A 19063-nucleotide genomic window follows, 5' to 3' on the forward strand; every position below is an offset into this window, starting at 1 on the left:
CGATTTGGGGCTTTCCCTGCCTGGAATGCTCCCCCACCCCCAGCACCCACCCTGGCCTTGTGTCCACAGGACTAGCTCCTTCACTTCCCAGGACTTAATGTCACTTCTCATAGACCTTTCCTGGTCACTCAATTTAAAATTCTATTCCTTTCTCAGATTTCCTAGCTCCTTTCTCTGGTTTATTTTTTTCTCCTTAGCACTTAATATTATATAATTTATTATGTCTTTTACTGATTTATCTTGATTATTGTCTGTCTCCATCTCTAGAATAAAATTTCCATAAGTGCAGTAACTTTTGATTGCTCGCTGCTATATTTCTAGCAACTAGAATAGTGTCTGGCACACAGTATATACTCAATAAATCATTTGTAAGTTAATGAATCAGTAGATAATAGAAAGCTTGCATTTTCGATGATAATTCAAAGAAAAACAGAATGATATAAAATGGGCATGTGGATAAAGAACACATCTTCAGGTTAAACGTTTGGTAATAGTAAAGAGCAATGAATGCTTTGCATTCAGAAGAGCCGTTGTTCTTGCAACATATGTCCTAAGGGAAAACTGTGTAAATGAAACTTGTATACTTATCTTCCTTACATACCTTCCTTCTTTATATACCTAAAACTGAAACCTGCTTTCCAAGTTTGGTATAAATGCATGTTACCTCTGCAAATTTCTAATTCTTCAAGTCACTGCAATTTAAGAGGTGTAATTCTCAAAAAAAAAAAAAAAAAAAAAGAAAGAAAGAAAGAAAGATTAAAAGATGTTTCCAATTCATATGTTCAGAATCTAAAGAATTTACTCTGAATGTTTTTACTAAAACATGCATAATCAGATTGTCTACTTCCATTATATTTTGGAGAAACTAAGATGTATTAGTAATTCCACAGATATTTATTTATACACAAGAGACAGGGCTTAGTGCTTTTACAGTACATAAAAGACAATATATTTATCCACAATGTATTTATCCTTACTGACTAGCATGTGTGTGTATACACACACACAATAAAAGTTAGAAAATGATGTGCACTAAAGGTATCAGATCAGATCAGTCGCTCAGTCGTGTCCGACTCTTTACGACCCCATGAATTGCAGCACGCCAGGCCTCCCTGTCCATCACCAACTCCCGGAGTTCACTCAGACTCATGTCCATCGAGTCAGTGATGCCATCCAGCCATCTGATCTTCTGTCGTCCCCTTCTCCTCTTGCCCCCAATCTCTCCCAGCATCAGAGTCTTTTCCAATGAGTCAACTCTTCGCATGACGTGGCCAAAGTACTGGAGTTTCAGCTTTAGCATCATTCCTTCCAAAGAAATCGCAGGGCTGATCTCCTTCAGAATGGACTGGCTGGATCTCCTTGCAGTCCAAGAGACTCTCAAGAGTCTTCTCCAACACCACAGTTCAAAAGCATCAATTCTTCGGCGCTCAGGCTTCTTCACAGTCCAACTCTCACATCCATACATGACCACAGGAAAAACCATAGCCTTGACTAGACGCACCTTTGTTGGCAAAGTAATGTCTCTGCTTTTCAATATGCTATCTAGGTTGGTCATAACTTTCATTCCAAGGAGTAAGCGTCTTTTAATTTCATGGCTGCAGTCACCATCTGTAGTGATTTTGGAGCCCAGAAATACCTCCCTCTTAAGTTAAACTTCCAAACTCATTCTATGAGGCCACCATCACCCTAATACCAAAACCTGACAAAGATCCCACAAAAAAAGAAAACTACAGGCCAATATCACTGATGAACATAGATGCAAAAATCCTTAACAAAATTCTAGCAATCAGAATCCAACAACACATTAAAAAGATCATATACCATGACCAAGTGGGCTTTATCCCAGGGATGCAAGGATTCTTCAATACCCGCAAATCAATCAATGTAATATACCACATTAACAAATTGAAAAATAAAAACCATATGATTATCTCAATAGATGCAGAGAAAGCCTTTGACAAAATTCAACATCCATTTATGATAAAAACTCTCCAGAAAGCAGGAATAGAAGGAACATACCTCAACATAATAAAAGCTATATATGACAAACCCACAGCAAACATTATCCTCAATGGTGAAAAATTGAAAGCATTTCCTCTAAAGTCAGGAACAAGACAAGGGTGCCCACTTTCACCATTACTATTCAACATAGTTTTGGAAGTTTTGGCCACAGCAATCAGAGCAGAAAAAGAAATAAAAGGAATCCAAATTGGAAAAGAAGAAGTAAAACTCTCACTGTTTGCAGATGACGTGATCCTCTACATAGAAAGCCCTAAAGACTCCACCAGAAAATTACTAGAACTAATCAATGATTATAGTAAAGTTGCAGGATATAAAATCAACACACAGAAATCCCTTGCATTCCTATACACTAATAATGAGAAAACAAAGAGAAATTAAGGAAACAATTCCATTCACCATTGCAACGGAAAGAATAAAATACTTAGGAATATATTTACCTAAAGAAACTAAAGACCTGTATATAGAAAACTATAAAACACTGGTGAAAGAAATCAAAGAGGACACTAATAGATGGAGAAATATACCATGTTCATGGATTGGAAGAATCAATATAGTGAAAATGAGTATACTACCCAAAGCAATTTATAGATTCAATGCAATCCCTATCAAGCTACCAATGGTATTCTTCACAGAGCTAGAACAAATAATTTCACAATTTGTATGGAAATACAAAAAACCTCGAATAGCCAAAGCTATCTTGAGAAAGAAGAATGGAACTGGAGGAATCAACCTACCTGACTTCAGGCTCTACTACAAAGTCACAGTCATCAAGACAGTATGGTACTGGCACAAAGACAGAAATATAGATCAATGGAACAAAATAGAAAGCCCAGAGATAAATCCAGGCACATATGGACACCTTATCTTTGACAAAGGAGGCAAGAATATACAATGGATTAAAGACAATCTCTTTAACAAGTGGTGCTGGGAAAACTGGTCAACCACTTGTAAAAGAATGAAACTAGAGCACTTTCTAACACCATACACAAAAATAAACTCAAAATGGATTAAAGATCTAAACGTAAGATCAGAAACTATAAAACTCCTAGAGGAGAACATAGGCAAAACACTCTCTAACATACATCACAGCAGGATCCTCTATGACCCGCCTCCCAGAATATTGGAAATAGAAGCAAAAATAAACAAATGGGACCTAATTAAACTTAAAAGCTTCTGCACAACAAAGGAAACTATAAGCAAGGTGAAAAGACAGCCTTCAGAATGGGAGAAAATAATAGCAAATGAAGCAACGGACAAACAACTAATCTCAAAAATATATAAGCAACTCCTACGGCTCAATTCCAGAAAAATAAATGACCCAATCAAAAAATGGGCCAAAGAACTAAATAGACATTTCTCCAAAGAAGACATACAGATGGCTAACAAACACATGAAAAGATGCTCAACATCACTCATTATCAGAGAAATGCAAATCAAAACCACAATGAGGTACCATTTCACGCCAGTCAGAATGGCTGCGATCCAAAAGTCTACAAGCAATAAATGCTGGAGAGGGTGTGGAGAAAAGGGAACCCTCTTACACTGTTGGTAGGAATGCAAACTAGTACAGCCACTATGGAGAACAGTGTGGAGATTCCTTAAAAAACTGGAAATAGAACTGCCTTATGATCCAGCAATCCCACTGCTGGGCATATATACTGAGGAAACCAGAATTGAAAGAGACACGTGTACCCCAATGTTCATCGCAGCACTGTTTATAATAGCCAGGACATGGAAGCAACCTAGATGTCCATCAACAGATGAATGGTTAAGAAAGCTGTGGGACATATACACAATAGAGTATTACTCAGCCATTACAAAGAATACATTTGAGTCAGTTCTAATGAGGTGGATGAAACTGGAGCCTATTATACAGAGTGAAGTAAGCCAGAAAGAAAAACACCAATACAGTATACTAACGCATATATATGGAATTTAAAAAGATGGTAACAATAACCCTGTGTACGAGATAGCAAAAGAGACACTGATGTATAGAACAGTCTTTTGGACTCTGTGGGAGAGGGAGAGGGTGGGATGATTTGGGAGAATGGCATTGAAATATGTATAATATCATATATGGAACGAGTCGCCAGTCCAGGTTCGATGAACGATACTGGATGCTTGGGGCTGGTGCACTGGGACGACCCAGGGGGATGGTATGGGGAGGGAGGAGGGAGGAGTGTTCAGGATGGGGAACACATGTATACCTGTGGCGGATTCATTTCGATATTTGGCAAAACCAATACAATATTGTAAAGTTTAAAAATAAAATTAAATGCTTTAAATAAAATAAAATAAAATATAGTTTATATTGCCTGCAGATAACAGTAATTTTTTTCTTCCTTTCCAACTCTGTAAACTTTTTCTTTTCACTTGCTACACTATATATTTCAGTTATAAATCAATCCTCTCATTTTTGATTCTACACCTCACCTATCTACTGATCTTTTAGTGTTTCCAACATGAATTAACTGCCTTTTACAGTGGGGGTATGAAAAAATAGATAATATTGAATAAAACTGATGATAGTGAAATGGAATGGGATGTATAAAACAGAGAAATTAATGTATTTAATAGAACAAACATTGTTGACTAAATGGTTCTTAAAAATAACTCTTTAAAAGAGTTATTTTAAAAATGTTTTGAGTATTTTAAATAAGAATAAAATTATTTAAAATTAAAAAAAAAAAGAAATACCTCCCTCTTAAACATTTCATTAAACTTAAGAATTGTGCAACTCTTTGCAACCCCATGGACTATACAGTCCATGGATTTCTCCAGGCCAGAATACTGGAGTGGGTAGCCTTTCCCTTCTCCAGGGGACCTTCCCAACCCAGGGGTCAAACACAGGTCTCCCACATTGTAGGTGGATTCTTTACCAGCTGAGCCACCAGGGAAGCCCAAGAATACTGGAGTGGGTAGCCTATCCCTTCTCCAGAAGCTACCAGGGAAGCCGAGCTATCGGGGAAGCCCTTGATGCCCCTGTAGTTAGTTCATTTAGAATACTATTTCTTCTTTATGTTAAAAATTATTTCTATGTTCACCCTACCAATTTTTCTTGTGGATCATTTTGATTTATAAACATTTTCAGTGAAAAATACTATTAATACATAGAGGTACATATCAATTAATTCAAAGCATTAATAAAAGATTTTCTTTGTGTACTATTAGGCACTGAAGTACTCTTACTGACAAATTCATGAAAACAAAGAGTTTATCTAGTTACTTACAAAGCTAGTACTGTTATCAGCTTCTTTTACCATTCCCACCCATGTCATCATTCATCCTCATCAAGCTTTGTGCATCTGCTTTGTTAATTATTGATTCATGCTGCGCCTGCTTAGTATTTCCATTGGATACAGCATCTGCAGCTGTCCACTTGGCTGCTTTTGAGTCAGCATTGTTTTTACATATCCGCCAGAACAATGAACAATTCCATCTTTTAAAGAAACTTTCCTTCCTACTTGTCTCTATATAAACTTCATTTTCAAAGCACTGATTGCAAAATAAAGTTAAGAATTATTAAAATTGCTTTTAATAATTTGTTTACCTCTAAGAATACACCTCCCCCCTTTTGAAAGTCTTACTAAACCTAAGTTTTCCAGTAATAGCCAAGAATGCTATTGCACTTTTCCTGCTGCAGCATTATACTTCACTTTTTTAATGTTTACTTTTATGTTCAGTACCAGCATTGTATCGTGGATCATTTCAATTTCTGATTCTCTTTAACGATCATTTCCATTAAACTCTAGATTTAAAAAATCATAGAAAAATAGATATTTTTCACAGAAATATTGTTTTTTATGTTATGAGTAAAGAGCTTATATTTTTCTTATTTTTTTCAGTAGCTTATTTAATTAACTCATCTATTAACATGTATATTTCATGTTTGAATCACATGGCAAGCTTCTGCTGCTGCTAAGTCACTCCAGTCGTGTCCGACTCTGTGTGACCCCATAGACGGCAGCCCACCAGGCTCCCCTGTCCCTGGGATTCTCCAGGCAAGAACACTGGAGTGGGTTGCCATTTCCTTCTCCAATGCATGAAAGTGAAAAGTGAAAGTGAAGTCACTTAGTCGTGTCCAACTCATAGCGACCCCATGGACTGCAGCCCACCAGGCTCCTCCGTCCATGGGATTTTCCAGGCAAGAGTACTGGAGTTGCCATTTCCTTCTCCGCATGGCAAGCTACTCATAGTCAATGGAGTTTCAGGACAAAAGTCAGTTGAAACATCTCTGTAGTAAGAGAGGATCAGATTTTTTTTTTTTTTTAAGAAAAAAATCAACATCTTCCTTTTTAAAGGTTTAGAATATATGTGATCATTAACCTGGGTCATAAAAGCCAGGAAAGAAGAAATAAGAATGGTGAAGACTGGAGAAGGTTGCTAGTATTGCTAATGCCAGTGGAGAGACAAATAACTATAATATTTCACTTTCTACAGAAAAAGTTCATTTTGTTGAGAGCAGATCAAGTATATGTTTCTCTTGAAATTGAAAAAAAGTTTAATTTCTTAAGAAGAAGTTATCTTAGTAATGAAAAAAAAACAGGACATTAAAAAATATTTGTTTACTTTTAAATTTCAGATAAGAGTTTAAAAGAATGAGAAGAAGCTTCTAGAAAATACTTTTTACTTTCCTCCTTGTTCTCTTGGAAGCAATTTATAACATTCTGTGTCTTTGGAAATATATGAATTGAGGAAAATTAATCTGCAGTTTGGTGTTATAAAAGAATAGAGAAACTCTAGTTGCAATATTCCAGATTCTAACAAGCATTAACAGAAGCCTCAGGACAGCTGTAAACAATGTTCCCTGATACATAAAAGTTAAAAAAAATCCAGGCAAAGTTGGTTTCTATAGGTTTAAAAATTTTTTTTTCAGTGCTATTTGAATGCTTTTGGGATGTCTGTATTGAGAGAATGGAACATGTTCAGTATGTCTTTTTCAGGAGAATGAAAAGCATAAAGAATAAATAAAGAATGCCTTGTGAAATGCCTTTGCCTTTTCACGTCAATGAAAATAGAACAGCACAAAAATTCTGGGAAACACTATGATATTTTTTGATAGGATGTTTTATTGTAAATAAGGGAAGAAGGATATTTTTAAATCAGACAACAGAAATATTGTTTATCTTAATTACATTTTGAAGAAATCAAGATGTGCATTAATATACTCCTTCCACAGATATTTATTAATTATTTATACTGCATACATACAAGAAAGATTCTGCATACGGGAAGATATGCGTACTGGTACTTCATACATACATACGTACACATGATATACATGTATCAGGCAGTCCTTGGGCACACACCTCAGGAATGCTGTGGTGAATAAATCAAATAGAGTCCTAGTTCTCTTGGAACTTACAGTGGGAGAAACAACAATCAAGTAAACAAATGATGTGGGCTTCCCTGGTGGCTCACTGTAAAGAATTCCACTGCCAATGCAGAAGACATGAGTTTGATCCCTGGGTTAGGAAGATCCCCTGGAGAAGGAAATGGCAACCCACTCCAGTATTCTTGCCTAGGAAATCCCATGGACAAAGGAGCCTGGTGGGCCACAGTCCATGGGGTCGCAAAAGAGTAGGACCTGATTATCGACTGAACAACAAACAAATGATGTAATATCAAATACAAATATGTGCTATGAGGAATAGTACTGTACATCTCTAGTATACTGGAGATGATGACTTGAAGTACGGAGGGGTCAGAAAAAGCCTCAGAAGAAGTGACTATTGAGCTGAGACTTGAAGGATACAGACAAAGAGTCAGACACGATTGAGCAACTGAACTGACTGACTTGAAGGATAAGAAAATGTCAGCCACAAGACATTTCGCATAGAGGGAGGATTCAAGCATTCATAGTAGAGGGAACTGCAAAGGCAAAAAAGCCCAGAGATGGGCATGATCTTATCCTGATTCTGGGGCTATGTGAAGGTCAGCATGGTTGGAATCCAGTGAACTGGGGAAAAGTGGTAGGAGAAAAGATCTCAGAGGTAGGCAGGGGTTAAGGAAAGGAGTTTGGACTTTTTTCTAAGTGCAATCAGAAGCCACTGGTGGATTTAAAACACAGCTGTGTTTTTGTTTTTAAAGATAGCACTAACTGTTCTGAGAACAACGGAAAAGAGGATGAGAGTGGAAGCAGGGAAACCAGACAGGAAACTCTTGCAGTGGGTCCAGTGATGGTGATGGTGGCTTAGAGTGTAACGGAAGCTCTAGAGAGGAAGAGAAGTAAAAGACCCAGGGTATACTTGGAGGCAGAGTTGATAGGTAGGTTGGGTATATGGATAGAGTAGGAGGAAAGGAAGAAGGAATTGACTATGACTCCTAGGATTTTGGCTTGAACAACTGGGTAGATAGTGGTACCATTTATGGAAATAGAGAAGATTGGAGAAAGAATAGGTTTAGTGGGGAAATTTCATTTTGGATTTGTTAAGTTTAATATACTAGTTAAAAGTCTAAGTCAAGATTTCATATAGTTAGTTGAATATTCTTATTCAGAACTCAAGGAAGAGATCATGCCAAAGAAATAAATTTGGGAACCATCAGTATATGGAAGGTATTTTAAGTCAGTGGAACTGATGAGATCACCCAGTGGGTGTGTGTAGGTACACAAGAGCAACCAGGGTAGAATTTAAAGTTCTCAGTCACTTAGTTGTGGAGCAGAGGAAAAGGAGCCAACAGAGTTGTTCACATATACATCACACACATAGATCTTCCTCAACTTATGATGGGGTTATGTCCCAATAAACACAACTTAAGTCAAAAATGCATTTGATGTACCTAACCTACCCAACATTATTGCCTAGCCTAGCCTACCTTAAACATGCTCTGAACAATTATATTAGGCTACAGTTGGGCAAAATTATCTAACATGAGGCCTATTATATAATAAAATGATGAATATCTCTTGTAATTTATTGAGTACTGTACTGGAAATTAAAACCAGAACAGTTGTATGGGTACTGATTATCCTTCGGATCAGAGGGCTGATGGAATGGCATCTTGGTGCAACTATGCAGCATTATGAGAAAGCATTGTACTGCTTACTGGTAGTCCAGGAAAAAGATCAAAATCCCAAGTACTGTTTCTACTAAAAGCACGTTGCTTTTGCATTTCTATAAAGTCCAGTTATCGTAAGTAGAACCATCATAAATCAGGGACTCTGCACACATACACACACACAGATAAATTTATAATAACTATGTAACTATAACTTATATGCAGAGTACATCATGAGAAACGCTCATGTGGAAGAAACACAAACTGGAATCAAGATTGCCGGGAGAAATATCAATAACCTCAGATATGCAGATGACACCACCCTTATGGCAGAAAGTGAAGAGGAACTCAAAAGCCTCTTGATGAAAGTGAAAGTGGAGAGTGAAGAAGTTGGCTTAAAGCTCAACATTCAGAAAACAAAGATCATGGCATCCGGTCCCACCACTTCATGGGAAATAGATGGGGAAACAGTGGAAACAGTGTCAGACTTTATTTTTCTGGGCTCCAAAATCACTGCAGACGGTGACTGCAGCCATGAAATTAAAAGATGCTTACTCCTTGGAAGGAAAGTTAGGACCAACCTAGATAGCATATTCAAAAGCAGAGACATTACTTTGCCAACAAAGGTGCATAGTCAAGAATATGGTTTTTCCTGTGGTCGTGTATGGATGTGAGAGTTGGACTGTGAAGAAGGCTGAGTGCCGAAGAATTGATGCTTTTGAACCGTGGTGTTGGAGAAGACTCTTGAGAGTCCCTTGGACTGCAAGAAGATCCAACCAGTCCATTCTGAAGGAGATCAGCCCTGGGATTTCTTTGGAAGGAATGATGCTAAAGCTGAAACTCCAGTACTTTGGCCATCTCATGCAAAGAGTTGACTCACTGGAGAAGACTCTGATGCTGGGAGGGATTGGAGGCAGGAGGAGAAGGGGACGACAGAGGATGAGATGGCTGGATGGCATCACTGACTCGATGGATGTGAGTCTGAGTGAACTCCGGGAGTTGGTGATGGACAGGGAGGCCTGGCGTGCTGCGATTCACGGGGTCGCAAAGAGTCGGACATGACTGAGCGACTGATCTGATCTGATCTAATCTAATAGCTACATATGTAAATGTGTGTGTGTGTATGTATGTCTAAGTTTTTGTTCTTTAGCTGCTAAGTTGTGTCTGACTCTTTGTGACCCCATGGACTGTATAGCCTGCCAGGCTCCTTTGTCCATGGGACTTCGCAGACAAGAATACTGGAGTGGGTTGCCATGTGTCTTCTCCTGAGGGAGGAATTGAACCCACGTCTCCTGCACTGCAGGCAGATTCTTTATCATCTGAGCCACTGGAAGAAGGTTACATATTGGCAAATTAAATGCAGCTTGTTCAGCACCTTTCAAAGATAGATGAACTACTTAGTGTGTGGCCTCATAGAAAACGGCAAGATAGAAAGTCAGGGCTAATACATACATAGGCATGGCTACAAATGAACTACATTTTCAATTGGACCAAGAGCTGGAGGAGGGTCAGAGAGGGCTTGCAGGTTTCGTAAGCAAGAGGAGCAGTGGAAAAGAGATAAGGATTTGATATTTCAATCAGGAGGCCAGTCTGGGGATTTGAAATCTTGAAGATGGAGCACTTTCTGGTGCACAAGTAGAAGAGGTCAGCAGAGGTGGAAGGTTTGTGGAATGATGAGGTCAGAGTGTAGGAGGCTGTGTTCACAGACAAATTATCAGCAAACATTTCTTGAGGGCTCAGTACCTGTCAGTCATGAATGGTGCTGAGAAAGATGTGAGAAGCAGGGGAGATGAGAATGAAAGTGAATGTCAGGAACCCTAACATTTGGAAGGGTTAATGACTGAGGAGAAGAACCAAGCAACAAGTTTGGAAGGATTATGTGAAGTGTTTGGAAACTAAAGAAGTTCATGATAGACATCACTGGAGTACAATAAACCTTCTTGTTTCAAATTTAAGAATATTTTATTTTTGAGGTTCCATAAAGAGAGTTTGATGTTTAAGAAACATGGACTTCTGTTATTCTTTACTATTTAAGAGCTACTTTTATATGCATGTGTGCTAAGTTGCTTCAGTCATGTTCTACTCTTTGGAACTCCATGGACTGTAGCCTGCCAGGCTCCTCTGTTCATGGGATTCTCCAGGCAATAATACTGGAGTGGGTTGCCATGCCCTCTTCCAGGGGATCTTCCCAACCCAGAGATGGAACCCACCTCTCTTATGTCTCTTGCATTGGCAGGTGGGTTCTTTGCCACTAATGCCACTTGGAAGGCCCACTTTTCTTTTATATGGGATTGCTAAAAAATGTAAAAATAGGGACTTAATTGATGGTCCAATGTTTAGGACTCCAAGCTTTCACTGACCAGGGTCCAGGCTCAGTCCCCGGCTGGGAAACTAAATCCCACAAGGTGCAATGTAGAAATATTTTTTTTTAATTAAAAAATAGGTTCTGTGATTATAGCTTTGAGAAATCTAGGTATGGAAAAGTAAAGGTAGCAATATATATATTATAGTGCAGTAAGTACATAAAAGAATTCATCTTTATGAAAGGATTTACTATGGCCCTATTGCAAAGTTTAAAAATTAAAAAAAAAAAAAAAAAAGAATGGAATGACTCCCTTAATGCCCTTATAAACCACTTGAGAAAGTAAAAAGGAGATGAAAGCTATAAATTTTAACAAAAGTTGATTGGATAAAGGGAACATGACTGTAGTTGGATTGACTTTTGGAAACAATACAGTATGTTAGAAAACACACAATCCGTTCTCCCTCAATTTGGAATATGAAACAGTTTCATTGATTAAATTAGAAGAGAAAAACATCTGATGTTAAGAACCCTTAAAACTGTTTATACCCTTAAAATATGATACTAACGTGCATTAATGGCAGATACTGTAAGAAATAAACTATCCCATTTAGTAAACATGTATATGACAACACTTGATGATTCTTATTTCTTCATTATAATAAATGTATAAAAGAAGTGGCCCTTCAGCCAGATAACCTGAAGTAGAGATCTTGACCTTAATCCTTCTTGCCACTGCTTTATGGTTAGATCTTGGCCTTTTTGATGCCTGTAAAAATAAGAATATTTATTTCATTGTATTATTTTGTGAATGAAATGAGAATGTGTATGAAAGTACTTTGAAAAATTAACTGTACATACGTAACATAACACGTGTCCTTACTGAGGTAAATGCTTTAGACTTTTTCTGTTTTTCTGCCCTCCATTAATTTTATCTGTGAAAAAACGATCACTATTTCCTTTGTTGAAGAAAAAGGATCTTTGAAGGAGCAAATATTGATTTACTAGGGCAGCATTTAATTTCTAGTCATCTTTGCTTCAGAGCGTTGATTCTATATTTAAATTAATATAACAAGCTGTGGTCTTTATCTAAATAACTTGGAAGATTGTGGTTTTTATTTAAATAATTACAGAAACACTTTTGATGACTTTCAGAATACTAATGTAATTAGGGCAAACTGTATAGTCTAACTACTAATAATCATGTGAACATAACATGTATTTTCTTTCCTAATTTAGCAATTAAAAAATTTTTTTAAGAAAGCAATTTTAAGGTTGCAATTTATTCAGCACTATATATATAGCTCAAGAACACATTTACATTATTATTTTGTCTTTTGTGATGAAAATAAATTAACTGAAATGTCAAGATCATAAGCAGGATTTAAAGTCAGGCAGATCTGGTTCAAATTTTTAGGTGATAGTCTTAAACCAAATAGCCTCTTTGTATCAGTTTCCCCCATCTCTAAAAATGGAATACTAGTTATCTTAAATGCATTCATTTAACAAATATCTATTGAACTCATGTGCACTCAGGGTGCTAGGTAATAGCTATAAACACAAGTCCCTGCCATTCCATTGCTTAAACACATAATTAAAATAACCCCATATAAATGGTAAGTGCAATGAAGAAAACATATCAGAATAATAGGATAGAAAGTGGCTTGGGGGCAAAGAGAAGTGGTGTGGCCACCTGATCAGGGAAGTCTTCTTTGAGGAAGTAGCACATTTAAGCTTAGACCCAATTAACAAGGAGAAGCCATGGGTAGATCTAGGAATGTCCAGAGGGTGGAAAGTTCTTGATGCAGGAAAAATTTTGGCATATTTTTATGACTAGAAGAAAGGCTTATGAGGCTGGAGACTAGTGGAAAAAAGGTAAAGTATTGTGATATTTTCACATGAGGTACATGCCGGGCTGAATGAGTCACAAGTTGGAATCAAGATGGCAGGAGAAATATCAATAACCTCAGATATGCAGATGACACCACCCTAACGGCAGAAAGCAAGGAGGAACTAAAGAGTTTCTTGATGAAGGTGAAAGAGGAGAGTGAAAAAGCTGGCTTAAAACTCAACATTCAGAAAACTAAGGCCATGGCATCTGGTCCCATCACTTCATGGCAAATAGATGGGGAAACAATGGAAACAGTGACAGACTTTATTTTCTTGGGCTCCAAAATCACTGCGGGCAGTGACTGCAGCCATGAAATTAAAAGATGCTTGCTCCTTGGAAGGAAAGCTATGAAAAACCTACACAGCGTATTGAAAAGCAGAGCCATCACGTGGCCGACAAAGGTCCATATAGTCAAAGCTGTGGTTTTTATAGCAGTCCTGTATGGACGTAAGAAGAAGGCTGAGTGCTGAAGAATTAATGTTTTTAAACTGTGGTGCTGGAGAAGACTCTTGAGAATCCCTTGGAGAGCAAGGAGACCAATCCTAAAGGAAATCAAACCAGAATATTCACTGAAGGACTGATGCTGAAGCTGAAGCTCCAATACTCTGGCCACCTGATGTGAAGAGCTGACTCATTGGAAAAGACCCTGATGCTGGGAAAGATTGAAAAGGCGGGAGGAGAAGGGGGTGACAGAAGATGAGATGTTTGGATGGCATCACTGACTTAATGGACATGAGTCTGAACAACTCTGGGAGATAGTGATGGACAGGGAAGCCTGGCATGCTTCAGTCCATGGGTTGCAAAGAGTTGGACATGACTTAGAAACTCTATAACAATTGTGATATTTGGGCCTCCCCAGGGGATGCTAGTGGTAAAGAACCTGCCTGCCAATGCAGAAGACATAAGGGATGTGGGTTTGACCCCTGGGTAATGGAGATGCCCTGGAGGAGGGCATGGCAACCCACTTCAGTATTCTTGCCTAGAGAATCCCCACAGAGAGAGGAGCCTGGTGGGCTACAGTCCATAGGGTCACAAAGAGTCGGACATGACTGAAGTGACTTAGCACACGTGTACATTGTGATATTTGGAGAATATTAGGATACTAGGTGGAGAAGGAAATGGCAACCCATTCCAGTGTTCTTGCCTGGAGAATCTCAGGAACGGGGGAGCCTGGTGGGCTGCCATCTATGGGGTTGCACAGAGTCGGACACCACTGAAGCAACTTAGCAGTAGCAGCAGCAGCAGGATACTAGGAGAGGAAGGTTAGTCCCAGATCATGTAGGGCCCTGTAGGTATGATAAAGAATTTGCATATTTTCCTACTTGCAAGAGAAGACATAAACTGGATCTACACAAGAAATTGACACTGTATAATTTACAATTTAAAAAGCTCCTAGAAAAGGGAACCCTCTTACACTGTTGGTGGGAATGCAAACTAGTACAGCCACTATGGAGAACAGTGTGGAGATTCCTTAAAAAACTGGAAATAGAACTGCCTTATGATCCAGCAATCCCACTGCTGGGCATACACACTGAGGAAACCAGAAGGGAAAGAGACACGTGTACCCCAATGTTCATCGCAGCACTGTTTATAATAGCCAGGACATGGAAGCAACCTAGATGTCCATCAGCAGATGAATGGATAAGAAAGCTGTGGTACATATACACAATGGAGTATTACTCAGCCATTAAAAAGAATACATTTGAATCAGTTCTAATGAGGTGGATGAAACTGGAGCCTATTATACAGAGTGAAGTAAGCCAGAAGGAAAAACATACAGTATACTAACGCATTTATATGGAATTTAGAAAGATGGTAACAATAACCCTGTGTACGAGACAGCAAAAGAGACACTGATGTATAGAACAGTCTTATGGACTCTGTGGGAGAGGGAGAGGGTGGGAAGATTTGGGAGAATGGCATTGAAACATGTAAAATATCATGTAAGAAACGAGTTGCCAGTCCAGGTTCGATGCACGATACTGGATGCTTGGGGCTAGTGCACTGGGACGACCCAGAGGGATGGTATGGGGAGGGAGGAGGGAGGAGGGTTCAGGATGGGGAACACATGTATACCTGTGGTGGATTCATTTTGATATTTGGCAAAACTAATACAATTATGTAAAGTTTAAAAATAAAATAAAATTAGAAAAAAAAATAAAAAAAATAAAAAGCTCCTACCCTTTGGATAAATTACTAAAATATGATAGTTCAGTAGGTTTGTAATAATCATGTTCCTATATACTAATAATAGTTAGTTTAAAGTACAATTAAAAATGTATAATTTTAAAAGCAATAACCACAAAGATACATGTGAATACATCAAAGAGTATAAAGATCTTTATGCAAGTACATTATATATATATTTTGGAAGATGTTAAAGTAGGCTTAAATTAATGAAGATATGTCCATGTGCACTAATAAAATGGTTTGATGTCACAAAGATGAGGTATGTAAGATTACATAATGAAAACAGTTTGATATTGGAAGAGGACTAGACAAATAGACCAGTAGAATAGAATAAAGAGCTTCTAAACAGACCTACACATACAGGTATACTACAAAAGTGGCATTACAGGTCAGTGGACAGCTAAATAAATGCTGCTAAGACATTTGGTTTTCCAGATAAAAAACAAGATCAATCCAGATAATTTAAAGACAGAATCATTAAAAAAAAAAAAAAAAACCCACACTTTTTAGAAGAAAATATGGGAGAACATATTTACAACCTCAGGGTAGGGAAGGATTTCTTGAGACACGAAAAGTACAAACCCTATTGGAAAATATACATGTATTTAATCACATTAGTAGTAAACATTTCTGTACATCCAAGACATCCTAAAATGAAAAGACAAACTATAAACTAGGAAAAGATATTTTCCAGCCAAAAAACCAGAAAGAGTTATTTTCCTATAAAAATAGTAAACAAAATGCTTTGAATCAATAAGAAAAAGCAACCACATAGAAAAATGAGCAAAGAATATGAATTTGAAATTCACAGAAAAGGAAAACTGAAAGGCCAATAAACACACGAAATAATGTTCATTTCCACTAGTAATAGGAGAAATGTACACAAACAAGAATGATAGAAGCTAAAAAGCATCCAAGTACTAAAGAGGGGCTATAGTAGCAGACATACTTATAGAAAGGTGATTAGAATATAAATTGTTACAATCATTTTGAAGGGCAATTTATTTTTAATATCTGGCAGCAATACTGAAATATATTTTTTGAAATGATCATCTAATTCTTAAGTATATTACTCTAGAGAAAATTTTGCATGGAGACATAAGGAAACATAAAAATATTCATGGCATCATGGGGTCTTTGGAATGAAAAACTGGAAATGAGCTAAACGTCCACTAACACGATAATGGATATATAAATTGCAAGTATATTAATAAAACAGAATTATAGCAGCGATAATGAATAAAATGCAGCTAAATCTGTTAGTGAGGATGTATCTCATAAAGAGAATATTTGGAAAAGAAACCAGTTGCAGAAATTTTACTTACAGTAAAAACAACATTTATGAAAAACTCTATATATTGATATAGATATATATGTAAATGTAATAAAAGTACATACATTTCACAGGAATGATAAACATGAAAATCAGGATAGTTTAACCCCTGGGGAGTGGAAGGTAAATGACACGAAGGAGGAATACATAGGAGACTTTCATTACAAAGGTTTTTAAGCTAGGTGGTAGTACATGGTTATCTGTTCTATTCACTAATTTTTTGTTACACTGGAAATATTTTATAGCACAGTTTTTAAAGAAGAAAGGTAGTTCTAACTATCAGGGGGTAAGAAGGTAAATAGGGAGACCTGTTAGGAGATCCGACCAATCAATCATAAAGGAAATATTCATTGGAAGGACTCATGCTGAAGCTGAAACTCCAATACTTTGGCCACCTGATGTGAAGTGACTCACTGGAAAAGACCCTGATGCTGGGAAAGATTGAGGGCAAGAGGAGAAGGGGAGGACAGAGAATGAGAAGGTTGGATGGCACCACTGATTCGATGGACATGAGTTTGAGTAAGCTCCGGGAGTTGGTGATGGACAGGGAAGCCTGATGTGCTGCAGTCCTTGGGGTCGCAAAGAGCCGGACATGACTGAGTGACTGAACTGAACTGAGACTTCAGTCTCTAGCACAGCTTCTGGCACAGAGTAGGGGTTTAACAAACTTCAGCTTTATAGGGTGGTTGCTATTATCATCATTATCAGGGTAAAGACACAGAGATTGTGAATAAACATAAACTAAACATTCTGAGTAGTTATATTGCACCACATGTTCTATTTATCTTGTTCAGTCTTTATTAGAATCCAGTTATAAAGAATCTAAGGGGCTTACCTAGTGGCTCAGTGGTAAATATCTGCCTGCACTGCAGGAGACATGAGCTCCAACCTTGGGTCGGCAAGAACCCCTACAGAAGAAAATGGCAACACACTCCAGTTGCCTGGAAAATTCCATGGACAAAGGAGCCCCATGGGCTCATGAGGTTGCAGAGTTGGACACGACTGAGCACGCAGGCACACAGGCATAAAGAATCTAAGGCTCACAGAGGTCAAAGCTGGAAGGCACAGGGCTTCATAAGTTTGTAATGACTCACTTTTCAATGCTGTGTAAACTTCCTCCTGAACCTCCAACCCTAACATACCCACCACTTTCTTGTCTAGCACTTGAAAAAAAATTCAAGCATCTTTTCTCTTTCGTTCATAGCTAGCATGGGCTTCCCTAGTGGCTCAGATGGAAAAAAATCCACCTGCAACGCAGGTATTGAACCCAGGAGCCCTGGGTTCAATCCCTGGGTCAGGAAGATCCCCTGGAGAAGGGAGTGGCTACCCACTTAAGTATTCTTACCTGGAGAATCCCATGGACAGAGGAGCCTGGAGGGCTACAGTCCATATGGTCACAAAGAATCAGACACAAATGAGCGATTAACATTTTTGATTTGAAAAGAAAGTTAAAACGAAAGTCACTCAGTTGTGTCCAACTCTTTGCGACCCCATGGACTATACAGTCCACGGAATTCTTCAAGTCAAAATACTGGAGTGGGTAGCCTATCCCTTCTCCAGGAGATCTTCCCAACCCAGGAATCCAACCAGGGTCTCCTGCATTGTAGGCAGATTCTTTACCAACTGAGCTATCAGGGAAGCCACACTTTTGAGTTAGATATTAATAATTCAAAACACTTGGGTAGGACCTTATTACTTATTACAGAATACTTTTGGATTGCTCTCAGTTTTTCACCTGATCTGCCTAACAACTCTGTGAAAGGCAGGGCAGCTGATTATTTCGGTTTTACAGATGAGAAAACCAAAATCCAAAGAGGCTAAATTGGAGGTTCTTAACCAGTGACCATTACTTCATGGAATCATATCTTAAAATGCTTATGATTGAAAGGGCATTTTAAAGCTTTAATTGTATTTTCAAAGAAGTCTATGATTCCCAAAAAGATTTAAAAGATAATGAGTTAAATGATTTGCCTAAAGCCTAGGGTCACAGAGTCCTGGTGGAGTCAAGGCCCCAAGGAATTTCTTCTCATCCCACATTCAGAATTCTTTCCATTACTACATACAGTACCACAATTCAACTTACAGATATTACTCGTGAAATACTTTTTGTAATGTTTACTGACTGCTGAGATAGAAACCTTATTAAATAGACTGAAATTCTTACTTGGGAGTAATGGTTTTGGCCTGTTCAACTGTTGGGCAGCCATTCATAAGTCTACACAGTGTTACAGATGAACAAGTCACATCCTGTTTGTTGTCTTTATAACAAGTCCTAGTACAGACTTGTTAAATAAGGTATGAATCCAATACAGTAACTATAAAACGT

The 19063-nt window shown here is 37.9% G+C and overlaps 2 protein-coding genes across 2 annotated transcripts in view; one reads left to right on the forward strand and one right to left on the reverse strand.

Annotated features, from left to right (window-relative positions):
- Positions 1-19063, forward strand: part of ANLN (anillin, actin binding protein) — a 175184-nt gene that overhangs the window by 94451 nt on the left and 61670 nt on the right. The window lies entirely within an intron of this gene.
- Positions 1-19063, reverse strand: part of MATCAP2 (microtubule associated tyrosine carboxypeptidase 2) — an 86489-nt gene that overhangs the window by 66411 nt on the left and 1015 nt on the right. Inside the window, exons 2-3 of the mRNA XM_086396563.1 lie at positions 17851-17853; positions 12023-12092 (exon numbers count right to left, since the gene is read on the reverse strand). Of these exons, the coding sequence (XP_086252689.1) occupies positions 12023-12092; positions 17851-17853 (73 nt within the window). The remainder of the gene's footprint in view (positions 1-12022; positions 12093-17850; positions 17854-19063) is intronic.

Source organism: Bos grunniens, chromosome 4 (assembly GCF_055505025.1).
Source record: "Bos grunniens cultivar Pamir isolate PY7600 chromosome 4, Bosgru_T2T1.0, whole genome shotgun sequence".
Lineage (NCBI taxonomy): Eukaryota > Metazoa > Chordata > Mammalia > Artiodactyla > Bovidae > Bos > Bos grunniens.